At 45.7% G+C, this 27,990-nt stretch overlaps 2 protein-coding genes across 7 annotated transcripts; both read right to left on the minus strand.

Annotated features, from left to right (window-relative positions):
- Positions 1-508: 508 nt before the first annotated feature.
- RAD51 (RAD51 recombinase) lies at positions 509-7,216 on the minus strand. 2 transcript variants are annotated; one of them, XM_064660017.1, is made up of 10 exons: positions 7,162-7,216; positions 6,216-6,324; positions 5,669-5,806; positions 5,147-5,264; positions 4,525-4,616; positions 3,704-3,798; positions 2,713-2,826; positions 2,030-2,159; positions 1,689-1,810; positions 509-1,429 (listed from the first exon to the last, which is right to left on the minus strand). In XM_064660017.1, the coding sequence occupies exons 2-10, from the start codon at positions 6,300-6,302 to the stop codon at positions 1,306-1,308; spliced, it is 1,020 nt and encodes a 339-aa protein (XP_064516087.1). In that variant the 5' UTR covers positions 6,303-6,324; positions 7,162-7,216; the 3' UTR covers positions 509-1,305. The 2 variants fall into 2 exon arrangements, with proteins under 2 accessions (XP_064516087.1, XP_064516086.1); XM_064660016.1 differs by lacking the exon at positions 7,162-7,216 and having other exon boundaries at positions 6,216-6,342.
- Positions 7,217-7,596: 380 nt separating this feature from the next.
- On the minus strand, positions 7,597-27,979 carry KNL1 (kinetochore scaffold 1). 5 transcript variants are annotated; one of them, XM_064659944.1, is made up of 28 exons: positions 27,781-27,847; positions 27,356-27,461; positions 26,122-26,301; positions 25,727-25,781; positions 25,268-25,307; positions 24,995-25,054; positions 24,747-24,808; positions 24,188-24,243; positions 23,819-23,855; positions 23,245-23,282; positions 22,862-22,914; positions 16,883-21,946; positions 16,101-16,245; positions 15,923-15,990; positions 15,697-15,795; positions 14,601-14,716; positions 14,264-14,354; positions 13,621-13,737; positions 13,042-13,129; positions 12,587-12,640; positions 12,153-12,192; positions 11,933-12,034; positions 11,373-11,473; positions 11,031-11,099; positions 10,771-10,880; positions 10,105-10,223; positions 8,862-8,984; positions 7,597-8,755 (listed from the first exon to the last, which is right to left on the minus strand). In XM_064659944.1, exons 4-28 carry the CDS (start codon positions 25,759-25,761, stop codon positions 8,650-8,652), a joined length of 6,993 nt encoding a protein of 2,330 aa, XP_064516014.1. In that variant the 5' UTR covers positions 25,762-25,781; positions 26,122-26,301; positions 27,356-27,461; positions 27,781-27,847; the 3' UTR covers positions 7,597-8,649. The 5 variants fall into 5 exon arrangements, with proteins under 5 accessions (XP_064516014.1, XP_064516016.1, XP_064516017.1 ...); XM_064659946.1 differs by lacking the exon at positions 26,122-26,301; XM_064659947.1 differs by lacking the exons at positions 26,122-26,301; positions 27,356-27,461; positions 27,781-27,847 and adding an exon at positions 27,905-27,979.
- Between the last annotated feature and the right edge of the window lie 11 nt (positions 27,980-27,990).

A 27,990-nucleotide genomic window follows, 5' to 3' on the forward strand; every position in this document is an offset into this window, starting at 1 on the left:
CCAATCAGCATCGAGCGCCTCCGCCCAATCCCAGCCCGCCCGTCCCTGCGGCCCCGCCCCGCCCGCTCAGCCCGGCCCCGCCCCTCGGCGCGGCCCCGCCCCCGTTCCCTCAGCGCGGCTCCCGCTGCCGCCGCAGCCCCGGCGGGCGCTGCTGGGGCCGGGGAAGGGCGGTGGGAGCTCCGCGGTCACGGCCCGGCCGGGAGCTCTCCTGGGAGAAGAGGGAGGCGGGGAGCGGGCGGGAGCGGCCCCGGGAGCGGGGCTCTGCGGGGCATGCGGCGTTCTCGGGGGCGGGGAGGGCGGGGCCGGGATTGGCTGGGCTGGCACGGGGGGCGGGGCTGCGCGGGCCGCGGGCTATAAGAACCGTGGCGGGGGGGTTTCAGCTGAAAATGTCACCTCTGTCCCCTCTAAGTTATCCCAGGTTTTCCCAGCTGAAAGCTGCAAGGAAGCACACTCCCTTATCAATGATTCGCTTTAATTAACCAACTCAAATGAACAAATTGAAACCAAATCAATATTATATTATTCTCTTTAATCAAGATATATACATATTGCAGAATACAAAAGAACTTTTTTAGCCCCAAAAACTCTTAAAAGAGATATATAGGGCATGGCTGCACTGCACCTCCAAACCAAGGACAATTAGGAGAAAAGAAAAACCCAGATTGAGATCCTTGGGGATTGGTGCAGCTGCTTCCATCCAAAAAAATCCTTGGTCTACATGAACATCTGCCTGAATCCTAGGAACCTGTGATGTCATCAGTATCCTCATGGTCCTTTTTATTAAAAGCAGATTTCCATGGAGAATTAATGAAATACAAAAAATTAAACTGAAACGTAACTGAACATTCCCCCAGCTCAGCAGGTTGCAGCATACAAAAGAAAATGAACAGAAAGATTATGGACTGGGATCATCACCAATCCCAAATCCCTAGTGTGGAATACCACTCTGCTTGGTTTTATAAATCACCACTTTTCTTATTGGACAAACCCACCAACTTTAGTTCAAATTCACCAAGTTCAGAACTGTGACCACATGGATTTTACTGCCCCACGTGCGTGGTGGAACCCAGGAAAACACAAAGGGTGTGGTCCTCTGGGAATGTTCACAAGGCACCACACGGATCCGATCTGTGACTGCAGCCCAGTGGGAGATCTCTTCCCAACCCTTCCAGGTGTCCTGATGGACACATCCCGACACACAACAGGTTCCTCTGCCAGCTGCGTTGGGGAGTATCTGTAAGGTGCCACACAGAAAGGAGCCCCTCATGGACATAGTCTTGGGACTCAGGGGGAAAAAAGCACTTTTCAGTCCTTAGCATCTCCCACTCCGTCGGCATTGATAGCAAACATGGCCTCAGCCTCGGGAAGACACGGAGAGTCGTAGATTTTACAGATCCTGGTCTCTCCCCGGCCTTTCCGCAGGTACAGTCTGACAGGGAGAGGGAAGGAAACAGGTCAGGGTGCACAGCCTACTTCCAGAAAATCATCATAATCCGTAAAGCACTATGGAGAACTGTAGGAACATTCCCAAAACGTTCATTTCCCTGAGGACTCAGAGTGGCACTAAATCAAAGCACAGGCTGGACCTGCCACAGACAGACTATGTAAACCCCAGAATTAAAAAGCTACTTAGCCAATTCCATAAACCCCAAGTCAGGCTCCTGGGAGGCGACCATCTCTCCTCTCACCTGGTGGTGGAAGCATGAGCGATGATATTCCCTCCGATGGGTTTTTTGGGATCCGCAGCGAACATGGCGGCTCCGTCCACCTGTGCCACCACCTGGTTGGTGATGACGACGGCCACGCCGAACTGCAGGGGCAAACAACCAGAACCCAGCTATTCCCCACAGTCTGAACAGAATGGGGGGAAACAGAGCCAGGTGCACCCCTGCTGTCCATAACTGGGGGATCGAGCCCCTCCAAACCAAGGGAAGCGGAGATTGAGCCACAAAGCCCTTTGCATCAAATTGCTGGGATTCATGAGGAAAGCAAGGAGTTCTACCTGGGGAATGAAGCAGCACTGTGTTACCTCATCTGCCAGGCGCAGCAGCATCCGCAGGAACCTGGCCAGGTGCATCTGCCTGGCGGAGAGCTCCCCCCTTCCCGAGTAATCCGTGCGGTACAGGGCCGTGGCGCTGTCCACGATCAGCAGCGCGTACCTGCCAAAGGCACTCGGGGTCAGCAGCACTGCCAAGCACGGCCAACGCCTCCACGGGAGCGTGCTGGTGCCTGGAGAGCTGGGATGCTGCTCCAGGTGGGGTGGCAGCTCCTCCCCACACAAGAAACCCCAGCAAACCCAAAGAAACTCCTGCGTGGTTAAAAAATTAGATTCACTGTGGTGATACAAACGTCCTGTTTGGACAGCACAGGTACCTGTGGACAGGTTCCTACACACCCTGTTCCACCATCACATTCCCTCTAAGGCTGTGTAAATCTTACTTCCAGTCCCAGATTTTCTGGGAGCTTGGAAAAAATCAACGTTATTTCTAAAAACAGTTATATAAACCGAGCTTTAAAGTTGTTTCTCAGGCTGGCACTGAGGGACAATTTACTGTCCTTGTACAGTGACATCGGGCCGAGCCAGTCACTGTCGCCCCGAATTCCAGCAGCCAGAGGTGTTGCTGATCACTGACTGCCCACAGAGCTTGTCACCTGGATAAGCCTAAGGATAACCCAATTTGGGAACAGGATCCATGACATCAGAGCTCTTACCGTGACTCAGCCATCATGGCCGAGGCCTGATACAGCAGCTGGGTCTGGTGGTCGGTGTTGAAGCCCCGGGCATAGGCCACGTTGTCCAGGACGTCGCTGCCAGACAGGCCATACCTGGGGAAACACCAGGGGAAATAAAAGATAGAAACCTCTAAGTGACAACTTCCTCCATAGGAGCTATCCTGCAGCTTTGCCTAAAGGCTGGAATAAAAACTCACGTTCCCGGGAGAGAGAAAAACAGAGGGAAAAAATGCAACACGTGGGGATGAAAAGAGAACAGAATAATTGGAACCATTGTAAAGAGATGAGAGGAAACAGCTTCAAGTGATACCAAGGGAGGTTCAGGTTGGATATTGGGACATTTATTAATGGAAAGGCTGCCCAGCCCTGGCACAGGCTCCCCAGGGCAGTGGAGGAGTCCCCATCCCTGGAGGAATGTAAAGCCCTGTGGATGTGGCACTTGGGGACATGGGTTAGTGGTGGCCTTGGCAGTGCTGGGCAGTGGCTGGATCGTAGAGGGCTTTTCCAACCTGAACAATTCCATGATTCCAAGTACTCTCTGTATACAGCAGCACAGACACACCTATGACTGCTGCAAACATCATTTCCCTTTCTCATCAGTATCAAGTGTTATCAGTGTCATCCAGAGGTGTTTGTTGCCAAATATCCACTGGTGGGAGCTCTCCTTGCTGCAGGAAAAACCAGCAGGATTAGACCAAATTCCCTTCCAAGATAGCTGGCAGGATCTGGTACTGTCCCCAGCTGCTTGGGAAGCTCACATGCCCTTCCAGTAGCAAAAAATGAGGGAAATCACTTCCTGCTGAGGGACAACAACACGAGAGCTGTGGGGAGAGGGCGGCAGAGGCGGGAAAGGAACAGCAACAGCAGATGTTTCCAGAGTGAACATCTGTCAAGTCAACCTCCAGGGCCTGTGTAAAATGTCTTCCAGCTAAGCTGTGAGGAGATATATTCCTTTCTTCCCCTCACAGACCTTTCAGCCACAGCCAGGAGCCGCTCCGGACGGAAGGTCCCCTCTGTGTCGATGTACATGGCTTTTCCCTCTCCACCACCGCGGTCAATGGGGAGCTAAAGGAGAAGGGAATGAAGGAACATGGAATGAAGTGTCCATAAACACACCAGAGGTGGCCTTATGCCCTCACTGATATCATACATAACACCATAGGTAACATCCCAAGTTACTGTGACTAAAGTCCCACTTAGCTGGGAAAAACAAAAGGAAAGATTACTGGTTCTGATCTCCAACACCTTCCTTCTGGTACCCTGGAGTGCCAGGACAAGGGGGAGGGATAGATTGGATATTGGGAAGGAATTCTTCCCTGTGAGGGTGGGGAGGCCCTGGCACAGGTTGCCCAGAGAAGCTGTGGCTGCCCCATCCCTGGGAGTGTCCAAGGCCAGGTTGGATGAGGCTTGGAGCAACCTGGGCTAGTGGAAGGTGTCTCTGCCCATGGAAGTGGATGGGCTTTGAGGTCCCTTCCAACCCAAACCATTCCAAGATTCCATGATTCCACATAACAGGGCAGGTGCTCAGCTTTGAGCTGGTAGGTTTAGGGAGTCAACTAAATTACCAAATTAAGTCCAAGCCTCTAATATTTTATGGAATACTAAAATCTCTTGAAGTCTGAAATTAAAGAGTACACCTGCTAAAGCTTGGAGCTTCTGGGCCAGGCTGTAACAAACAGCAACCTCTAGAAAGCAATAAACACTAAGAAAGCCAAGAAAAGTGCCCAAATTAGCAAATTCCCAAATGCTGTGGTGTCTGTACATTGGATTGCAATGAGGTGACCCACTCACCTGACAGGTGACTGCCAGTGTGTGACACAGCTGTGTCTTCCCAGTACGGAACTCCCCAAATAACTCTGTTATGGACCCTGTTTCTATTCCCCCTGAAGGGAAGAGAATAATAATAATAAATAACAATAAAAATTACAAACAAAAACCACATGCAAAAACATTGCAACTACAGAGACTCAGTCAAACACTTAATTTGCCCAAAAGTTTCAAAATTAATTGGGAAAACTCATTGTCATCCTGAGGTTTGTTCATGTTATAGATAAAAAGCTGAGGTGTGTTTTTGAAGATGCTGCAGAGATGAAATTATTTGGTTTATTTTTGGATTACCAGAAGAATGGTGAGATGGTGATATCCAATTTTGCTTTCTTGAAATACGTCACGGACTAGAATAAACCAGAAACATCCCAAAACGGACAGCTCTGGATCTTGCATTGTGACTAAAAGGCTTAAAAACTATTTCTGCAGCTTCTAAAATGAAATCAATTATACAAGAGCAGGACTTGAGGAGATTTTTCACTTAACCACAACTTGTTCTGTGTGATTTTGTGCAAGGATCATGTTCACAGTAAAAAGCCCACCCCAATAATGGAGGTTAAGCAGTGAAGAGCAATAAAGTGATTACCCTGAAGCAGTTTGTCCAGTTCCTTGGAGCCAGTGGTGATCTGGATGATCTCCGACCTCCGCTGGTGGAATTCCGTGGCCGTGGTGAAACCCATGGGAACCAGTTTGGCTGCCTCAGCCTGAGGGAAAACCAAACAGAGCAGTGCCAGGAGAGCTCACCCTGTTCATTAACTCCCAGTAATTAATATTTCTTGCTTTGTGGAGAAGCACATGTATCATTCCATGCACATTTTATTTTACAGACTGGGCACTAGCTGGTACCTCTGAACAGAACTGAAATTGTGCTCCAGGAAAAAGCTCCAACATCCACTTTGTGTGTTTTATGGAAATATCTTCCTCCTGCCCCCCACCCTTCCAGCTCAGTTCCGTCCTGGTGGGTTTTGTCCCTTCTCATCAGAAGCCATGTCACACCTCTAACCACCTTTACTGCCCTTTGAAGACCTTCCAAATCCACCAGAACTCTTCAAGCCAGTAGAAGGAAGCTTGTGGAACATCTTGGGTCAATGTTCCATAACATCCTTACCAGGATTTTGTCAGCTTTGGCTTCGCTGATGCCTTTGATGTTCAGCAGCTCCTTCTTTGGTGCATAAGCCACGGCCTCCACGGTGTGAAATCCAGCCTCCTCCAGCTTCTTCACATCATTGGCATTTATACCACATTGCTGGGAGGGAGGGGGAAAAAGGGACAAATTTTGATTATTTTCGATTGTTTTGGTTTTTTTTTTTTGACAGAACACAAGTAAGAATTCAGCAAGAGTTTTCAGATACACCTTGCTTTCAAAGAAAAAGGTTTAGATGGGATATTGTGAAGGAATTCTTCCCTGTGAAGGTGGGGAGGCCCTGGCACAGGTTGCCCAGAGAAGCTGTGGCTGCCCCATCCCTGGAAGTGTCCAAGGCCAGGTTGGACAGGGCTTGGAGCAACCTGGGCTAGTGGAAGGTGTCCCTGCCCATGGCAGGGGGGTAGTACTGGAGGGGCTTTAAAGTCCCTCCCAACCCAAACCAGCCTGGGATTCTACAAAAAAGACCAGCAGATCTCTGGAAAACTTACTCCAGAGGCAAGTGCTCTCCTACCTCCAGCCTGGATATGAGCTGTGGCCCAAAGCTCTCCTCCTCTGCCGACGTGTCCGCGCTGGCCTCCAGCTGCATCTGCATGGCCATGGCAGCGAGGGGCCAGGACCCCCTGGAAGGGACCAAACATCTCAGGATCCCGTTTCAGGAAGAGCTCGTGAGGTCACACGAGTCAGAATCATGGAATTATTCGGGCTGGAAAAGCCCTCCGAACTGGCACCAGCTGTCGTGGCTGGGCTGTGCCCCAGAGCCGCCCTCGGGACAGCCACCAACACCTTGGGAAGGGCTGGAAGGGGCTCCAGACCCTGCAGAGGATCTGTCCCACCCTCGGGAATGCTGAGCAGGATGGGAGGCACGAGCTGCCACGGGAAACTGAAGGAAATAAGGGAACTCACACATTTTGGATACAGCACAGAGTTTGGATATTGTAGTGACAGGACAGCGGGGGGATGAATTCCAACCGGCAGAGGGGAAATTTACACTGGATAATGGGAAGGAATTCCTGGCTGTGAGGGCGGTGAGGCCCTGGCACAGGTTGCCCAGAGAAGCTGTGGCTGCCCCCGGCTCCCTGGAAGTGTCCAAGGCCAGGTTGGACGGAGCTTGGAGCCACCCGGGCTGGTGGAAGGTGTCCCTGCCCACGGCCGGGGGTGGGACTGGATGATCTTTAAGGTCCCTTCCCACCCGACCCTTCCGGGACTCCACGGTTCCCGCCGCCCCCGGAGCCAGCGGCCCCTGCCCGGTGCCAGCCCGCGGTCTGTGGCTCCCCGGTGTCCCCGCCGTGTCCCCCCGCCGAGCCGGTCCCGGCCCTTTGTTCGATCCCCTCACGGCCCCTCCGCTCCCGCCCCGCTCCCCTCAGCCCGCCCTGGGCCGGCGCTGGACCGGCCGCTCCCGGCACCGGGGAGGCCCCGGGGGAGCCCCGCGACCGCCCGGCGGGCCCCGCCCGTCTCACCCCGATCCCGATCCCGGTCCCGATCCCGATCCCGTCCCGGCCGTTCGGACGCTCCCGCCGCCCCGTCACGTGACCCGCCCGCCTGCGCGCGCAGAGGCCCCGCCCCGCTCGGGAGCGCGCGCGGGAAACGGCTCCGGGAAGGGGACGGGAAGGGACGGGATGGGATGGGCTCATGGAGACCAGCCGTGGGGCAGCGCGGCCTTTCTTTCCAATTTCCCTTCCTTTTCTTCTATTATCTTTTTTTCCCCCATTTTATTTTCCCTTTTTTTTTTCCTTTTCTTTCCCCCCACTTTTTTCTTTTTCCCTTTTTCTCCCCTTTTCTTTCATATTACGAAAAGTCTTCCCGAAGTATTTAACAAAATTATTTCAATATTAGTATCAAATTTGCAGTCAGCGGTTTAAATACAGCAGCCAATAATCCCCACTGGAAGCAGGAAAGGTGCTAATTCCAACGTTTAATGAACGTCCACCTTCCAAACAGAAGGAAAACTTATAAAAACACAAAATATAAAAACTGAAACACAGGGAAACATTCTTAAATTCAACATATTTTACAGGATACGAAGATTTGCAGCTGGAGAAGGGAGAGCTGGGCCAGGGTTGGTGCTTCTGCTCCATAACTCGGCCAGGGGGAGACCAGATCCAACAGCAAAACCCACATAATATACAAGATATACACAAAACCAAGCCAAATCTTACAGGTACTCCTAAATTTAAGGAGCTCTGTCTCCTTACTAAAATTCCAAGGGATTCCAAACTGGGACAATGCACCAGCATCCTGAGATTGTGCTGGACTGACACTGAACCTCAGAACAAACTTCAGTCACACCAACAGCTTTGGGGCTGTTTCATCCCAAAGTCGGTGGTCAAGCACAGGGATTTTTTGTCTTAATTCCAAAAATATTTCTGCCTTTGGCCACATGGTTAATTGCTACAGGTTAATTGGTCAATGAATCAGATGCAGGGATATAGTGTCCGAACTGGGAGAGGCTCCAGGAGATGAATAAAGAGCAGACCTGGTGGGATCTGCAATTTAGTACATGGTAATGAAATTATGACAGTGAAAGTAAACTCCAGTCCAGTTAATTTAGAGAATCCTCATCATTGCTTTGTCCAAGAGCTTTGTAAATCACCCCAGAACTAAATTAACAGGCTATGGCAGAAGAATATCCATGTTAGGAATGACATTCCAAGGAGGTCAGGATCCCCTGGAGTGACTGAGAGAAGACAAAAGGCAGCTTGGATTTACAAAGGACATAGGAATTTCTTCCTTCTCCTCTTCAGACACCTCTGCTTTTGTAAAACTCGTGGTCTACACCAAGTAGAATACTTGGTGCAAACTACAAGAATACTAAATAGGCAGGAATACTAGAGCTGGGGGGCATAACAGCATTCCCATTCTGGTGAGAGACAGCTGGAATTCTCACGAGAATAAACTCAAAGGCTACCCATTCCGACTGCTTCAGTCTTGCCCATGCATCCAGAGGATCATCTGGGATCCTGGAGCAGGTTCTGATGGATCAGAGTGACTATTCTCCGCAGATAGTGGTGACCAGCTGGAACACTGGAGAGAACAGCAGAAATTTCCTCCTTCCTGGGGAAGATGAAAGGATCACAAGTGTTGGAGAGGATCTGGAGAGCTTAATTCCCCATCCCTAGTGTGGAATGAAGTCATGTGGAGAGGTGCTTGTTCAACTCACCCGATATTCCCGATGTGGGTTTGGACACTGAAGGGAAGTGGAGCAGATGGATAGTCAGGAGAGAGAGACAGAGTCAACTCAAACTTGGCAAAAGCTGCGGAAGCGGAGAACAAAAGCTTCACCCTGTGGAACAAACACAAAGATCCATGCAAAATAGTCAAATGTGCTGCTTCCGCCTTGGAATTGGGGCCAGGAGTGGGAATAAATGATGTCACTGATGCAGCAAAGCTCAGGAACTTCCAAAGAGTTCCAGCACAGACCCACAGGAACTGCAGAAATCAGATAGACCCTTTGCACTTTATCAACACCTCAGAATCCAAAGCCCCAACTTCCCTCACGGGAAAAGTTAATCCAGAACCGTCCAAAAATTACGGGAGAGCAGAGACTAATAAGAGAGAATAACAGAGACTGATAACAAAATATATGTTTTCTAGTTAGCATAAAATATTCCCAGGTAGTTAAAGTTTTCCAAAGTTTTAAGTAGGACTCACTTGCCTCCAATTCCATGGGATTTTTGGCACTCTTGCAAAGGGAACTACAAAATTAGAATAACCTCTGGGAACAGCACCAAGGTGGGCAGAGCAAGCTAATTATTGGACACTTCTTAATTAAAGATATACATGAATAATGGAAGGATGAGGTGAAGCTGTATTTGTCTTACCCCACTGGGACATGCTACAAAATCAGGAAGTAGCAAGAGAAAATGAAAAGTAAAGAAAGTAAACTTTAGTTTCACTGCATCCATCCTTCTGTGACTGATTCTGCTTGGCTGAGGCAAAGAGAAGATTAAAAGAAACAGCCCTAAGCTACACGTAAACTCTTAGTTCTATTTCCTTTGCATTGCTACAATTCGGCCTAAATATTTCAGAGTCAAGTCAAGCAGGAAAATAGCAAGGAAGGAGAAGTTGTCTGGTAGTCAGGAAGTGGCTGGATCCATGAACAGCTTCACTTCCACACATTAGGATACTACAGTACGTATGTATGTATATCTTCAAGTGTATGGAAATAAATTAAATTGCTGTTAAAAACAGCAGCATAAAATCTCAACTTCAACAAAACCAATCTGAAAATATTTCAGTTTTGTTCCTGATTATCCACAAACAGCCTCTGAAGGACTGCTGTGAACCCCATCTTATGGAATCACAGAATATCCTGAGTTGGAAGGGACCCATGAGGATCAAAGTCCAACTGCTGGCCCTGCACAGCCCCAAGAATCCCATCATGGTAACCTGAAGTTACTCACTCTGTGTCTTTGATATCTGTCTTCAGGAGATTGAATTTTCCACCCCATCTCTCCAGAAATTCCATCTCTTCTCCCAAGATTTTGCAACGATTCACCACCAAGGAGATGTCATGGAGAACCTGAGGGGGCAATCAGAAAAGGAACCACATCAACACCCAGGTGGTGACTACGTGACACTTGAAAACACAGTTTATGCTAGAAAGTATAAAAAATAAGGGTAGTTTAACTGCTATCTCAGTCTGGATGGAGTCTGAATGGAAAAAATGAAACTGTACAAGTATCATAAATGTACATTTTTTGCTTTAAGTTTCTCCTTTCTGCTTTGTCAATGGGCTTGTCACAGCCAGGCAGGAACCCAGAAGAAGTTTGGGTTGGATATTTAAACCTACATTCTTTAGGAGGCAGAATGGCCTTCAGCTTAATTCTTTATTTTTATAGCAGAAAAAAAAAAAAAGGCTTTTAATAAACTCCAGCTTTTAGGACTCCTGTCTTCAGGGGCAGGTATTTACCCTCACACCTCAGAATATTCCTGAAGCAGATTTTGGCTTGCATTGCTGAAGCTTTCATGAAGGTGCTTTGGTTCTCAGGATCAGCCCTATTTTCTCTGTGACAGGAAAGGTTTAAGGGTTTTTTTTCAGAGTCTTATAAGGTTCCCTGGAATGTTACCTGGGGCAAGTAGTACAGCGTGGGACACTTTTCCTGCCAGCTTCCCTGACTTTCGATAAACTGAAAGATGAGCCTTCGGACTAAACACGAGGAGGGTGGAGCTTGTTCCACTGTAACACAAAAGAAAAAAAAAAACCACATTGCCAGGAACCTCTGAAAAGCCATTTCATAGAGCATTTGCAGGTAAAGCACAAATTTAGAGTCTTCCCAACAAGAGATTAGCAGGGCTGCTACTTTCAAGCTACCCAACAATATCTCACCATCCAGGAAGCACTCGAAGTTCAGGCTAACGATGGTTCTGGAAGGATCTACACCAAAATCATCACCATCTGAGAAGGAAAGGAAAAAAAAACAAAACAGTTATTTCCATACTTAGTTCTGGAGTTACAGCTCTTCCTCTGCAGAAACAGCCATCCATTACCTTTCTGAATTTTCATATGAAAAACATATCCAAAGCCATGCCACCTATCTCAGCTTACCCAGCGGAGTATATTTTGTAATTCCCTTCAGCAGATCTTTACAAATATGGAAATTTCAGGTTTCTATTCTATAACTAACATTTCAAATTCATAAAACATAGACCTACCCATGTTGTGACTCACCTATTGGGGGTCCAAACATGACTGTGAGCTCCACAGAATCATAAAGAAAATTAAAGACTGCCTGCTGCTCACTCCATTCTGCAATCTCCCACTCAGTGAAGCTGAAAAAGGGAAAAAAACACCCACCATCACCCCAAGTTTCAACCAACCAACCCAAACAATTTCCTGAGGGACAAAGATCAGAGTATTCAATGCACTTGCAGCTCTTACCACATAATATACCAATGAATTTTCCAATTCCAAGCAGATTCTTACATTCCAACAGAATGTAAAAATTTGTTGGGAATGCAAGTATAATACCATACATTTTATATAAATGTTAATTTTGGAATTGGGGGAGAGTTGGATGTTGGAACACAGAGCACCACGGCAAAGCTGTTGATGGAATAACACATGGAAGTTCTCCAAGGCTTTATTCCTTATCCTAGGCTGCAAGGAGATGGGCATCCCAAGATTTCCCACATCAAATAACAAGGAAAAACAAAGCCAACACATTTATGTACAAATGTAAGGCTCTAGAAATAGCTAATAAAAAATAAACCTGAGGGTGTTTTCCTTACTCATATTTCTCCAGGATTTCCCGGCAGCTCTTTTCAACCTTCTTGAGCTCATCCATCTGAACCAGCATCTGCTCATCCTCAGTCTCCATCTCTGACAGTTCTCTGCAAGGATAAACCAATCCCACAGGATGTGGCACAGTAGTTAAAAACACACCAGCCTCTAAAAAGTTAGTGTGCACATAATACTGTGACATCCTTGACATCCCCTCTGACATCTTACCTCTGAAGTTCCTCTTCTTGGGCTCTGAGGCTTTCCAGTTCTAACAGAAAGGGAAAAAATGAGAAAAGAAGGGAAAATATGAGAAAGGAGCAGCACAAAAAGCCCTAATCTGCTGTGCGCTCATTGTTCTTAAAAACAGGAAGGATCTCAACTTGGTGGCTGTTACCCCTGCCTGGATACAATTAATGTGCTGAATATGACAGCTGAATATGAGTCCTCAAGTCACACTGTAGCAAGTTCTAAATTCCATGTTTCCAGGGGAAAAACAGGCATTTGCATCCATTAACATCTGTATAATTAGCTACATGCAATGCAGAAAATACAGCAGTGTTTGCATCTCTTTCAGAGCTGATACATCAGGAGGAGGGGTTCAGTATCATCCTCTCCAGAATTTAAAGTACCAAATAAAAACTGCATTCAGCTGGTTCTGTTACCTTTCTGTAGGCTCTGCCCTCCTTCCACTTCATCCTCTTCATCCCAGAAAGAATCTAGGGGAAAGAAATATTAGGTCTGTGCAGAACTCCCAGATTCAAAGAGTCTATTTTGTCTGTGGGCTCTAGAAATCTCAGTATTTCAAGGGTGACTAAGAAAAATGTACAAAAATATGGAAAAGTATCTACAAAAAACCCTCAAAAAGTGGTAATAACAGGGAAAGCTCCTTTTACTGCATTGTTTCAAAGCTGCTACTGTGCAATGTGATTTCTACTTAAGGCACTGGAAGAATTGAAAATACAGAGCATTGTTATGCAGCAATGCCAAGTTCTGACAGCAGCTTGTCTCAAACAACCACAAACACAGAATCCTGAACTGACCTTTTGAACAGCAGCTCTGGAGAAGAAAAAAAAAAAGGAGAAATTAGAATATAAGTCACCTGTTTGGAAACTCATACCTGATTCCAGAGCAACCAGGCAGCTCTCTCCCTCCTTCTGCAGCTCATCCACCTTTTCTATTCTTGCCTGGAGCTTTCCATGTTGTTCCTAAGATGGGAAAGTTGCACTTGAGTCAGTGACATTTTTTAACAAGCTGAATTTTCTTCTGGGACCACCACGTGGCTCTTTGTTTGCTCATTAATTAAAGAAGCTGATAGAATCTGTCATTAGAGGGAAGAGGCAACAGACAAGCAGTGGCCATGTGTAAGCAAGTACTAAATACTTACTTGTATCTCCCTAATGAGGGATAAGACATGGAAATAAATGAATTCCTAGAGCTTTAATAGATACAAACTTCTGATCCTGTCACAATGCATTACTTGTGTCATTTCCTTGTTACTTACCAGAGAATCCCTGCATGGGTTGGGTTGGAAAGGACCCTAAAGATCATCCAATTTGCATATGAATAGAAGGGAAATGCATTTAAAAGGATGAAACTTCCAGGAGAATGCATACTAACTAAAACAAAGTTATAGACAAGAAATATGGTAGAAGTTCCTTTTTTAAAGCCAAATCTCTGCAGAGCTGTGGCTCCTTACCTGGGCACTCTGCACCAGTCTGCTGTACAATGTCTCCTTCTCCTTGTGAGCCAAGATTTTACTCTCCTTGGTGAAATAGGATTTCATTTTGTTCAGTTCAGCTCCAAAGTTCTTCAGCTGCAGTCAGTGGGAAATACAGAAGAGAAAGTGAATGGGAATATAACCATTCCTGACTGTAGTTCACAACCAAACTGTAGTGATATCCTATATCTAAATATGAATTATGAAAAATACTGTCTTTGATCAGTTTTGTCTCTTTATTTTCATGGACTAGATCTTAATTCTTGTTTATCCTTGGCAATGGACTAGATCTTTATTCTTGTTTATCCTTGGCATTAGAACCACAGAAAACAGTATCTCTTGATCTACCTTCTCAGTTCTAGTGGGACACTTTTATAATGCTTCTGGGTTTTAAATGCAAATAATTTTGGGTAATTTTTTCCCCTTTAACATATTTTAAAGGACACATATCCTTGTATTCTTCTGACATGCTGGAAATTCTCAGAAGTTTTCCATTCAGAAAATATTTTGCCTTGTTTCACCTGCTGTGATTTTGTGACCATTCTGGTTCTTATTTTATTGGAATACATAAATCAACCACTTGTTCATTATGTGTAAGCATTCCCTCTCCATGCAGCATTACCTCTTCATCAGAGCAGGTTCTCATTACTTCCCACAGACTCCTGTTCACATTCACCAGGAGTTGATCCTGGACATTTGCATACGTTTTTAACCTGAAATATGGAAAAAAAAAAGTTGTAAGCCTTGTTGCAATTGCATTAGTCACACAGAGCAGCACATTGGTATTTGTACAATTAATTTCTAAATCAGTAATAAAATTGCCACCGGCATAAAGAAGGTTAAATGCGTTTTTATTTTCCCTGTATGTAATGTATGAAGTTTTCTTCAAGGCATTTGCATGCAACCAGAGGTGAAGAAATGAAATTACTGATACAGTGTGTGACTGGAAAAGCACTCACTCATCTATTTTCTGAGACAGGGCCTGGCAATCCTCCTCGTAAATCCGCAGCTTGGGCCGGTGGATGTACTGGCTGTAGATGAGATCCTCTGGGGTGGGAGGTGCACTCACTGCACACTGGGGAAAACAGGGAAGAAAAGGAGGAAAAAAAAACCAACATATTTTTCAGAAATAGTAACTTCCAATCAACTCATTTTCGTTTTCATGCCTTGTGTTTCCTCACGCTTCTTTTTGGGACATGTGTCTCATCACTAGAGCTCAAAAGAATTAATTAAATGTTGAAAGAGGTTCACTCCCTTTCAGATGAAGGCTTTAAAAACATCTGTGTGTTATGCAGGTATCAAGAGTGCTCCACAACAAAACAAGCTGACTATGCTTAATTCAGAATCAAAGTTCCCAGAATAAAGCCTTATTGAGCTTTATTCCACAAACAAATATGAGGGGGGTATTTCAGCCTAAGATGGCCATATAGTAAAGCTCATAAATAACTGACATTAATTAATTCCACCCCTTCAGAGAAAGTTTTCAGGGGCTTTTGGAGGGGTGGTGTCTGGTTTTCATCAGTCACTAATGCACAGTAGCAGAGTTATTAAGCCTGATGAATATTTAGAGACAGCTCAGTATGAATAAATCTGTAAAGTCAACTGTAACTAAGCTGGGACAGCAGTTTAAATAAAAACAGAAGAGATTTAGAAGTCAAACTTCTTTATTTCTTCCCCTTTTCTTCAGGGGAGGAAATAAAGAGCAGTGATGTCATGGGGCAGCATTTCTAAAGGAGAGAATACAACAGGTAGTAGGAGTGCAGAGTAGTAGCTGCAGTCAGTAGATGGACACAGCGAAAAGATAAAGTGAAAAGATTAGACTGAGTTCCTAATTCTTACTTTCAAATTTATCATCCTCAAAAGAAGCTAAAAAAACAAGAATTAGCATATTCATCCAAGAACAGCAATCCTGAGTAGATGGTATTTGGTGAGGAGACACAAATCTTCTGTTTTTCACATGAAGTCCTTTGAGCTGCTAAAAATTAAAACCCAAACCTACAAAGGGATATAATTTAAGGGCAAATATATTGTTCCTGTCAAAGGAGAGATACTCACATTGGCTGGCAGGTGGCTCTGCCGGGGCTTCTGGACCAGAATGTGGACTTGGAGAAGGGTAAAAAACTCCCCAACTGTGACAGCACCACTCTGAAATTTCTGCAAATTTGGGGAAAAACGTACAGATAAGTCCATTTTTCAAGCAAGAACAGTTACTGGTGTATAACACACACCAGTATTTTCCTGTTAGAACAAGAAGTTGGTGTCTTCCAGCCTCTGTACATACCTCCCATAAATTGTCTTCACAAATGCTGTCTGTGAGAAGCTGGGACTCCACGTGACTGCTGGGCTGGACTGGGAAAAGAGAACAGAAAGGAAAAAGGGGGAATATTGGTGGGGTTGATAATGTTTTAACAGGGTGGAGAACACAAGCTTTGGGACTCTTATCCCAAAGGGAGCCTTACTTGTTAATTCTGTGTCAGCCCTAACAGAATCCAGGGAGCTGCTGGCACTGCTTTGAGGACAGTCAGGGGTTTTAGCTGAGAGATTTGGAGGTTCTCCACCTTCATCAACTTCTACTTGGTTCTGAGGCACAGCAGCAAAAGTAACCTAACATTAACAAATTAAAGAAAAAAAAAGTTAATACAGTTATATGAAACAATCTAAGTGGTTTATTGTAGTTCTTTCTTGACGTTCAGAATTGTTTCCCAATTCAGATTGTTGCACACATTTTAGATCTTTATACTTCATATCTTTATATTTTATACTGATGATTACGAAGTTATTTTTAAGGTCAGATGGATGTTCTGTCTTTGCACAGATTTTCTTGGTTCAACTGCAATTTGTGCTGTCTATAACAAAATTAATTAAAAACTAAACAGCCATGCTTGGGTTATAGAGAATTACTTTAGGCCTCGCTGTACCTAAGGCAAAACTAGCAAATAGTTTAGTTCAGAGGACTAAGAGCATTTAGTTGAGAAAGAATTAAAAGGATACTATGGAGAGAATGACTTAAAACTGGCAAATAGCTTATTCTGCCCATTTTGCATGTTTCAGGAACGTTGAATAATCAATCTGATTATTCTATTTTGGCAAAACAATGAAAAACACAGGCAACAAAACAGGAAAATGACAGCAAACCAGCAGTTAAGAAAAACAAGGAAAACTGCCAACAGATCCACTTACACCCCAAAAATTTAACCCAAAGCCCTGTTGGTGTATCCTTACAGTGAGGGGTAAGGCTCACCTGCAAGTCTTGTGCCTCAACATCCACATTTTCATGCCTCTTGACCTTCTTTGGGCTTTGAAGATCCTCTTTATCTTGTTCCAGAGATCTTTTGGCATTGTGAGTTTCTGTCTCTTCAAACAGATCCTCTTCCTGGTGGCAGATTTGTTTTTTGCTTATGTCCTCACAAACCTTTTCCACAAGTTCAGAGCTGACAGATTCGTTGGAATCCATTTCTTCCAGGCACACAGGGAGAAATTCTTCTGCTATGAAGCGAGAGGGGCTGAAGTTCTGCCTGGTGGATTTGTTACCTGGGGTTTCCCCAGCATTTACTGGAACTGGGGCTTCTGCTCTGTCTGATTTCGCATTTATGTCTTGTACAGTGGAAACAGAAGAATTTCTCCTGTTTGGCAATTTGGGCTGGAAAATACCCAGAGGGATATTTATTCCTGGATATTTATCCTGAGGTGCCATGCCTATGGGAGCAGCTCCAGATTCCAGACCTGTGTTCTCCTGCTCTTTGCTATCAGAGGAGTTATTTGCTTCACTGACACCGGTTTTTCCCAACCTCAAGGTATCCTCTGGCTGAGCTGAGGATTTGGGCAACTGGTCAGGAAAAGCAGTTTGGGAAACGGAGAAAGCTGCAGATTTCCTTCTCAGATCCTTCAGTTTTGAACAAACATTTAAAATACCCATTAATTCCAGTGAAAGATTGTCACTGACCAAAGGTTGCTCGGTTTGTTCAGAGTTTATTTGAAAGTCTTGTGGAGGCGTCTCCCCTTCGGCTGACAGCTCCTCATTTTCCTTGGATTCCTTGTTAGCAGCTGGAACAAGGCTTGCTCCAGCCAAGCCCAAATCTGGAGCTGAATCTCCACGTTGAGACAAATCCTCTTTCACTACCTGGCTTCTCCAAGTACCAGAAGAATCTGGGGAACCCTTCAAAGGATCTGATCCCTGGATGGGAAAGGCAACGTGGGATTCCAAATCGCCACTTCCTTCTCTGCAATCCACAGGACCATTACCTGGGAGCTCCAAAGATGCTCCCTTTGACTGCAGGTTTTCTGGCTGTGTGAGATCCTGCTGCCTGCTTACAGGGACAGAATTCCCCATGGGAAGGTCACAACCCTGTGGTGCCTGGAAATCCATAGTGTTTTCTGGAAGTGAGACAGAATAAATGGAATCTGGTGTTGTGCCACTGGGGGCCTTGGTGGCTCCTTTCTCATTAGGAAATGCTGAGGCTGATGAAGCAGAAGAGGAAATGCTGGGCTGATCCTTAGGTTTTGTGGGATATTCACAGTTCAGGTCTCTTGTATGTGAGGAATCCACGTCACCCCTGGAGGACCCCAACACAGTGTGTGTGGGCTGTGGTAAGTGCTGAGTGCTCGGGTGGGCCTCAAATCCATCGATATTGTTGTTAACAGCAGCAGTATGGGATGCAGTGATTTCCATGTCATCCTGGTGGAGGGCGAACACAACGGTTTTATCAGCAGGAATGGCTGGAATGGGCTGTGGGTCCTGTGCTGTGTGAGTTTTGGTGATCTCCATATCCTCAGCCAAAGCAAAACCAACTGTTGTGCCCCCTGCAGCAGCCTCCTGCCCACCCTGCTCAGCCAGGATCCATCTGTCCTCACAGAAATCTCCTCCGATACCCGGATGAATGGAGTGAGACCCAGTCACTTCCATGGCATCCTGGTAACTGGAGAACAGGACTGTGGAGGTGGAGGGAACAGGCTGCCAGCCCTGCAGGGGGTTCTCTGCCAAAGCTCCCTGGGAGGGTTTGGTCATTTCCATGTCATCCTCAGGAAACATCGTAACTTGGCTGTTGGGAAGTCCAGCCTCCTCACCAGAGTTTGGCTGAACACCACATACAACTATTCCTGTGGTTTTATCAGCAGAGAAAGACATGGAAATGCCCACATCAGCCTGGCTCCCTGTGAACATCACACTCCTCACAGGATGAGCTGAAGAGAGGGAATGGAGCCCTCCCTCATCCTGCGCAGTCCCGCGGCCTATGGCAGCTGTGTGGCTCTGGGTCATCTCCATGTCATTGTCCTCATTGCTCAGGGAAAACAAAACAGTCTTCTCCCCTGGTATTCCCTTCAAGCTTTCCCTTCCAGTCCTTTTAGCTGTGCTGAGCATCCCTTGAGATGCAGCTTTCCCCATGGATTTACTGACTGCAGAGGGATCGAGTTTAGTTATTTCCATGTCAGAGGGGAAAACACAAGTTTGAACTCCAGAAATCAAGGCTGTGGTATCGTCTGAAGTCTTCCTCTGGAAAATGACTCTGTTGTCTGCTGACATCGTGTGACTCCTGGTGATGTCCACATCGGCATCTTCTGAAAACAGGGTTGGTTTCTCATCAGCAAAATGCTTTAAACTACTCATGGGCAACGTTTTCCTGCCATGCACCAAGAAGGTCTCCTGTTCCACAGGCTGCTCCTGACTATTTGCTGTCATCGTGGGCCCCCTTTTTAAGGGCTTGATTTCATTTCCACCTTGATCAGGGTCTCCAGGCGCTGCTTTTGGCTGTGATAGAACAACGTTGATGGTGTAATCTGGAACCCTCACCACGGAGCTTCCAGTCAAGTCCATGCTTTCACCTGAGGGAACCACAACTGACTTTCCTCCAAACAAAGGCAACTGGAAACTTCCCCTCTGCAGCTGGGATGTCCCAGCTCGCAGCCCATCAGCTGAGAGAGGAGGTTTTAAATCCTCTCCCGAAGCATGTGTTTTACCCATCGGAAAAGGTCTCTCGGGATCTACTTGAGTTGGCAGCACTTTGTTTACTGCCCTCACAGGGTGGGTTTTCTCTTGCCTCCCTGAGTTTTGGCAATCTGCATTTATTCCCAGGGCTGTTCCAGGTTGCTCATTTCCTCTCGTTCCAGAGGGAGCAGGCTTGTTACCGAAAATAAACGAACCACTTGGAGCCAAAGGAGTAACAACTCGCTTCTTCGTGTTCAAGTCCCCACGTTCCATTGCTGCAGTTTGACTGGTGATATCCACACCGAGACGACCGGAAAATGGGAAGGGCTGGTTTTGCAGCTGCTTGGATACTGTGTTATTTTGATTATTATTATTATTATTGGACTCTTGTCCTGTGTTAACAGGAGCACTATCAAGGGCAGCAGGATAAGCTTTGGTTATGTCCATGCTTTGATCACCTGAAAACATGACTGTTCTGTCGCTCGTGCAGGAAACTGAAGGGTTTGGAAGGTGTTTTTCCAAAGGCTGTGATCCAACAACTTCTTGGCTTCGCAAAGACAGGGATGCTCCAGTGTCAGTGACGACATTCCCAGGGACTCCTCTGTTTTGCTGTTGGAACAAAAATGTGCTCCTGGCACAGGAACTCAGATCACTTGCCTGGAAGTTGTTTTTTCCAATCATCTGAAGATTTTTAGTATTCATTTCAATAGCCTGGCTCCTTTTAATATTCCCATTGATACTCATCACCTCAATATTTTCCTTGTCCATATCTGTGGAATATGCACCCTCAATGACATTTTCGTTCTGGTTCTTTCTTGGAATGGTTTTACAGAGCATTTGTCTGGTTTCTGCAGTTGTCCCACTGCTTTGATCACCGATGACAACAGCGTGGCATTTCATTATTTCCATTTCTTCCTGCTCAGCTCCACTGGAAGCTGTGGATCTGTTATCCGGAAAATGAGGTTTGCAGGTGACAGGGGTGAACACTGCAGTGGGAGGTTCATTATCAACACTCTTTCTGTCTTTCTTAACACAAGCTTTAGTCAAGTCCATGTCTTCTCCTGGGAATATTACTGTCTTCTCACCTGAAGGAACCAGCTGAGGCTGTGCTGAGGGATGGAACCTGCTCTTTGGAGCACCCAAATCTGTACATGAGCCAAACCCAGCATTCGCTGCAGCAGGACCGTGAGCCTGGGACATGTTTTCCATATGTCCATCTGAGGCTGAAGGCAGTTCAAGTGCTCTGGTTTTATAGGACACAGCAGCTCCATAATCTCCGGCTGCTCCACCCTGTGGGATGTCCCCATTCCCACGTGCTGGGTGTCTGCTCCCTGCTAGCACAGGGTTTGTACTCCCTGGCTTTTCGCAAGTTTTATGACATAAAGCGTCCGTTCCCGTGGTGCTGTTGCTGTAGATGATGTCTGTGTAATTCCCAGTCATTTCCATGTCCTCACATTTGGAAAACACAACAGTTTTGTCCCCTCGGAAGACGGTCTCAGAGGACACGGCTCCCCGGATGGCAGACACTGGCCTGGCCTCCTGTCTCACCCCTCTCAGCACTGCAGGGGCTCCTCTGTCTTCAGCATTTGCTGCTTTCCTGTCTGCACAGAGCTGAGGGTCCTGCTGAGTCAGGTTCTGATTAGATGCTCTCTTCAACACAGAATTATCTAACTCTGTGGATGAGGAATCCTTTTGGAAGTGGAGACTTTGATTCCCAACGCTGGAGCAGGGAAAGGACACTTCTGCAGTGTGACTGCTTGTCATGTCCATCCCATCATCCACAAAGGCCTGGGTGACATCCCCACACTCCAGCTGCTCCGGTGGGGCCTCACCAACACCAGAGAACGGAACCCTAACACCAGCTGCCTCACATTTTGTCATTTCCTTCCCACCTTCTTGCCCTCGAAAGACCTGTGTTACATTGCAGGTGTGCAGCGGCTCGTGGGAATAGACAAATTCCTCAGGCAACAGCGCCACGTTTTCCAAGCCTTGGCAAGGGGCAAAGAAAACATTCTCCTTGTCAGGTCCCTCAGCAGGATTCGGCGCCTTCTTCTTTGACTTCAGGCTCCGCATAAATTCATTGAAATCTACTTTTTTTACAGCAGCAGCCTCTTCCTTCTCTTCCAGGGACGGGCACGGGTGGTTGGCGGGGTCAGGGAGCAAACCGAATTCCTGGCTGGCTTCTGCCCTGCCGTGGCTGGAGCTCAGCCCAGCCAGGAAGGTGATGTCTGCTTTGTCGGTTCCGTCGGCCTGCTGGGCCCCGAGGTTCCGGGAGATCAGGGCCGTGTGACTGGCCGTGATCTCCACCGCGTTCTCCTCCGAGAACAGCAGGGTGGTGTCCTGCCTGCTCGCCCTCAGAACAGCCTGGTCCATGTCGTGCCACTAAAAAAAATAAAAAAAAAAATAAAAAAAAAGGAAGAACCCAGTGATTGGCACGTAAAACAAACGATCAGTGGTTTATTCTATTTAAAGCAGAAGTTGGCTAACGCAGTCTTCAGGTTCTAGCTCTATATATCTCTTTTTCAAAAAAAAAAAACCCAACCTACTGATTACAGGCCTCCCTGATAAGCAGTAACATATTCAAAAAAAGGACAGTGACTTAATTATTCACCATATTGTGTCTCATTTTACATTTCATATCCAGCCACATCTTAGTAAGCAAGCAACAATTACTGAGCCTTATGGATCAGTATTTTCTATTTTTCTACGATGTGATTGCCACCTTTTATTTTAGGGAACTACAGGTTTCTCCTTGCCCAGTTTATTATGCACCTGCCCCAAAGCAGCAGCACCAGGCTGGATGTTTTAAAACACCTTTCCACCACTGATTAGGGAGATTTTATTCTCTTTAACAGAGAGGGTTTACAGTTTTAAAGCTGAGGGCAAAAACTGGCCAGTAATAATACAGAACACTACACTTTATCAGGTATAATGAATATATGAAGAACAGCTTCATGTTTACTTCAAATTATATTTGCTGTTTTATAAATACACAGACCCATCTGAAACATCAGCTCTTTTGTATATTCTTAGACAAGAATTGAAGAGAACAGAGGAACTAGGTCAGTACTGAGAAGTTAGAGAAGCAAGAGTTATTCATGTTGCAATCTAATGGCTATCAGAGTAGGAAAATACTTCAAAACATAGAATATTCACTTGCAAAAGAATTTTCTGCAAACACACAAAGGTTTATTTTTTTAGACAGTCAACATTTTTCACCATTTACCACACAAATTCTTGTGATATATTTTGGACGCTGGTATTTTCAGCACCAAAAAACTAAAAGCTTTCACATACCTCAGTTTGCTGCACCAAAGCCTGGATGGGGGCGTGAAGCAAAGTGTTCATCCCTGTGGAAAGAAAAGGGAATACTCCAGTTCTTGTGCTATTTTTTTATTCTTTTATCCACAGTGCTGAAGTTCAATGCACTGAGTAAACAGATAAAATGAAACCCAAATATATTCTGAAAAACATTTTCATTGCTCCCTTCAGGATGTGGAAGGGCCACGCAGACTTCTACAACAGGATCCTTGTAAACAGCTTTGTGGGACAAAGCCCATGCAGGAAGAGCCTTCCCAAATCAGGGAGATTACTTTAGACATGTTAAAATTACTAAAACCACAATCAATAGTTTTAAATAAAGACAGTCATTTTGTTATTAATTTTATTTCCCAACTCACCAGTGATCTCACACGAAACAGCTTCAGTTTCCTCATCCCTACAAAAGTCGGGTTAGATAAAGAGCTTGTTAGAAGGTTTAGAAGATTTCAGTTGGTTAAAAGGTTTCAAAGAGGAGCCTTGAGCAATAAACTGAACAGACAGAGAACTGTGTTGCACAGAACTCCGTGACAGATGCCACGTGGGATCGGGCAGCAGATACCAGACGCTACGTATTTGTCTTCAATATATTCTAATTTGAGTCACAATCTTAATTTCCCCGTGAAATTATCTCATCTTAGCATTCCACAAGCCACTGCTCGACATACAGGGGCAGTTTAATTCCTCAGTGACAAGTAAGAAAGATCAATTCTTTATTTTTCATAGAACTTATGATTCTATGAAATTCCCCTTCACACATACAAAGTGACTAAATCTGTTATTTTACCACCAGGTCATTTTAATTTTAAAAATCCCATCACTGTGTTTTATATACAAGAACTTTGAGGCCACACTAACATCTTTTCTACCTCTGAGGGAAAAAGTTTAGCAATAAATATCAAATGACAATAAATATCCATCAGACATGATACTTACTGATGAATAAAGACATCATCCTTATCTGCTGCATGCTCTAAAAATAACAAACACATGACAAAATCACAATGTGAGAAGCATGATCATGGTTGGACTTGATTATCTCAAAGGTCTTTTCTAACCTACATGATTCTGATTCTAAAAAACACTGAGACAAGAGTGAACTGCACAGAAGCTGTTCTGAAGTTCTCTTCATGTGTCTTCTTGTGACAAAAACGCTGTGACCAAGGGGTTTTCAGCCAGCACAGGACAAAGATTTGACCATGTTGTTCCTTTCCCCAGACTGACAAGCCTGACTTCTGAAATCCAAGTTAAATCTTGTTGTTAATAGTCTGGGAATCCTATCAGAAGAATAAAAAGGAGTTTTACCTCTGTTTTCTCTCTCTGATGTGCCGTTCTTAAGATCTTGGTGGAAGACTCTGCAGCTAAGAAAAAAATCCCCACCAGTTTCTTAAAATACAAAACCATCTCTTTCAAAGTAAATAAAAAAAAAAAATCAGCCCTAAATTCAATTTTTTTCATGTGTTCTGAAATGAGATATCAAAAGCCAGAAGTGTACTGAACCCAAGCATGTTTTACAGGGAGATGATATCATATGATGCCATTTTGATACTTAAGATGGAAACCACTAAACGTTGAACATGAAAAAAAAATTCCTAATTATATTAAATTCGCTGAACTGTTGCTTTTGTGGGTTTTTTTCCCCAGCTGGGAAGAGAAAATTAATAATGGCTCTTCAGGGTTCAAACCAAACCAACATAAATATGTAAATAAACATAAATATATATAATATAAAAACCAATTTCTTGCTGCTTGCAATCATTTGTGATTATTCAGTGAGGGCAATATTTGGGGGGGAAACAGATTATTCCCTACATTTTATGCTTAAATAAAGGCTGCAGACCTGCATCCTTCAGCTCACACTTACTTGATGGTGTTGGCAAAGCTGACACGGCGCGAGCTCTTCCTTCGCCTCTCTATATTAATATCCTGCCAATAAAGAACACGACACTTTGATATCCATGAGCACAGCTTTCCATGAAACACAGACCCCCCAAAAAAATAGTGTGCTATTATTAAAACTGGTGCATTAAAACCACCTGCATTATTCCAGGGACACAGTTTAACCAGCAACACGTCGAGGACCATCGGGAAGAAAGGGCCCGATAGACCTACCTGGGTCAGTTCATTCCCGCTTCCCAGATCATCCAGAGGATTTCGCGGAGCCTTTAAAATCTGAAAGAAAATAGAACAGTTGAGAAGAGCAGCTCCAGCTCCAAGAGCTCGTTTCTTGGATGGAGAGAGTTTCTAGGAGCTAGCAGGGCCTCTCAATCTAACAGGTTGCTTTTCTCCAACTCCAGTGAGGAAAAAAAATTCCTCTCCCAGCTTCCCTTTCCTCCTTCCCTCCCTCCCAGAGTTTTATTTTGAGGAATGCTGTAAGTTACTCACGGAGGACAGTCTCTTCCCTCTGATGTGCTCCGTGTTATCACTGGAGGGGAGAAAGGGAAACAGGTATTAGGATATGAAATCGCTCCGAGGTGCGTTTCCTGAACAGCCCTGCCACGGTTTCGAGGTTAATAAACTGATTTCTCTGTTATTTTTATGAGTGTGAAATCAAATAAACGACTTGCTTGGAACAGATTGATCATTTCAGCACTGCTTCCCAACGAAATAAGCTTTGGAAAACTCAGATTGCCCTCCCACCCCCAGGGTCAGTTCATCTCCAGACCATCCATCGCCACGAAATCCCCTCAGAGCTTCCCAAACACTGTCAGAGAAACTCCCTGTTCTTCTTGGCAATGCAAACCACATTTCATTCAGGGGATGCTGGAGTGCATTAAGAAAAGTTTTGCCTCTAAAGGACAATATTTACACCACAGTAAAATTCCTTAGAAGGTTTCAACTCACTTTTCCATGTTCGGGTCTGTGTAAATCTTGTCCATGGCTGAAGGATGTGCTTTCCCTACAGAATGCAGAACCAAAATCCAAAACCATTAATGAACCTCAGCAGGAAAACAGCATAAACCCACAATCAGTTACTAGCTTTTGATGCTGTATTTTTTTCTCTCCATTTTTCCCTGGTTACAGAAATTACAGGCCTCTCAATTCCACATTTTCCTGTTATTATACATATATTGTGCTAACAGTAAACTGTGCTATAGCAGTTTAAATATTACTGGTTAGGCAGCCTCTTATTTAAAATTAAGATTCTGGTAACTGCTGGAGATAAATGTGATCAAACCTTATCCAAGACAAAGTTTGCTCTGACACACAAGACATTTTTCAGTCAATACTTTCCTCACCCTCTAAGGTGAATTTATGGTATTTCAGCTTGTTGCTTCCTGTTCCTTCTCTACATACAACCAGAAGAGCCTGGGTCCATCTTCTTTAAACTATCAGGAATTCAGGAACATGGATAACTTCCCTCTGATGAGCAACACCCACTGCTCTCCCTGTCCACCAGTGCGGTTACCTCAGTGTAGCTGATGAAAACCACAAACCCACCCTGATTTTCCAAACTAAAACTAAGCCTTGGGTAGGAAAAAGAAAGTTCAGAATGCTAAATCCCATGAAATGCTATTGGGAATTTATTATTGGGTATTACTTCGAATTATATGGTATTATATTAATTCTATTGCATGATATGGTGTCATATATGATATATTTGGCTTGAGTTACAGTGGAAGGGAAAAGTAACATTCTGTTTTGCTCAAACACAATTTTAAGGCAGGACAATTTTTAGGCAACACTAAGCCAGTAGGTATTTTTCCTCAATAAATTTCTGCTTGCCTAAACAGAAAAAAAGAAAAGTACTATTTTGAGGACACTGTTACATGTGAAGGTATAAAAAAAATGAGAATCAGAAAAGCTTTAGAGAGTGACACTGTATTTGTACACAGAAGGTGACTTGCTGGAATGAACTTTATTGATTTCCTGTTTCATTTTTGTAGGGTAATTCATGGAATCCTGGAATGGTTTGGGTTGCAAGGGACCTAAAAGGCCATCACATTCCAATGCCCTGCCACGAGCAGGGACACCTTCCACTATCCCATGTTGCTCCAAGCCCTGTCCAACCTCGCCTTGGACACTTTCAGGGATGGGGCAGCTGCAGCTTTTCTGGGCAACCTGTGCCAGGACCTCCCCACCCTCCCAGAGAAGGATTTCTTCCCAATATCCAACCTAAATCTCCCTTCTTTCGGTTTAAAGCCATTAATTCCTCTCACCGAGACCAGCAGGTTTATGCTGGTCCCAGCCCAAAGCAGCCTGAGGGACCCTTGGCTTCCAGGGCCTGCAGCTCTGGGGCTCCAAATCCAGAGGCACCTTTTGGGCCAGCGTCCCAAAGGTTTTGGGTGTAAATCCAGCCGTTCTGGGTCAGGCTGAGCACACGGAGAAGGGACAGGGGACACGACAGGCCGTGCAGGTGCTGGGGGAGAGCAGCGTGTGGCTGTAAAACCCCTGATCGCTCTGCCTTTAATCGCACACTAATTTGCTATTAATTCACAGCCCAGCCACCCTCCTCAGCCGCTCTTCCCTAACCTTTCCTGGAAGTTATCTAGAATCCTTGAGAAGCGAGAGCATGGCGTCGAGCTGGGAAGATGCTTTGTTGATAAACGACCATCCCTCTTTATTCTCCTACTTGACACTACAAACACAAGAATCTCTCCACAGTCCTTCCAGTCCATCCCCCGCCGCCCATCCCGGCCCTCCTCGGCCTTTTCCCCCTTGGCACAAGCCGACTGATCCCCTTTTCCCGTCTCTTTTTGCTCCGGGCCGTTCCCCCTCACGGTCCCCGCGCCACAGCCCAGGCGCTTATTAATCACTCGTATCGTTAATTACACCTCATTAAAACGTTCCTAAGCCACGAATTACTTCGCATCGATCCACACCGCGTTTACCGGGGGGTTTATCCCCACACGCCTCAGCCCTCCCTCCCATCCAGCGGCTCCCGGGACAGCACCGACCTTCTCCTGCCGCCTTCTCCCGCGCTCGCAGGATCCGCCCCGGACACGGGCAAACGGCCGCCGTCACTCCCCCGCTGCCCCAGCACGGCCTCCTCCCCTCGCTGGGCCTCGCAGCCGCCCTCACCTCGCGCTGGGGGCGCGGCGGGGCTCCCTCGTTCCCGGTTCCCGACCCCGCTTCCCGCTCCCGGGCGCCACCGCCCCGTTCAAATC

Source organism: Pseudopipra pipra, chromosome 6 (assembly GCF_036250125.1).
Source record: "Pseudopipra pipra isolate bDixPip1 chromosome 6, bDixPip1.hap1, whole genome shotgun sequence".
NCBI classification, from domain to species: domain Eukaryota; kingdom Metazoa; phylum Chordata; class Aves; order Passeriformes; family Pipridae; genus Pseudopipra; species Pseudopipra pipra.

Coding starts and splice junctions, on each gene's coding strand:
- RAD51 (XM_064660017.1), bottom strand. CDS start 6,302: ATGGCCATGCAGATGCAGCTGGAGGCCAGCGCGGACACGTCGGCAGAG. Junction 4,617..5,146: donor ACTGGACAAACTGCTTCAGG/GTAATCACTTTA, acceptor TCTTCCCTTCAG/GGGGAATAGAAACAGGGTCC. Junction 1,811..2,029: donor TGCTGCGCCTGGCAGATGAG/GTAACACAGTGC, acceptor TTGCCCCTGCAG/TTCGGCGTGGCCGTCGTCAT.
- KNL1 (XM_064659947.1), bottom strand. CDS start 25,761: ATGGACAAGATTTACACAGACCCGAACATGGAAAA. Junction 16,246..16,882: donor TTGAGGCACAAGACTTGCAG/GTGAGCCTTACC, acceptor TGTTAATGTTAG/GTTACTTTTGCTGCTGTGCC. Junction 11,100..11,372: donor CATGTTTGGACCCCCAATAG/GTGAGTCACAAC, acceptor TTTCCTTCTCAG/ATGGTGATGATTTTGGTGTA.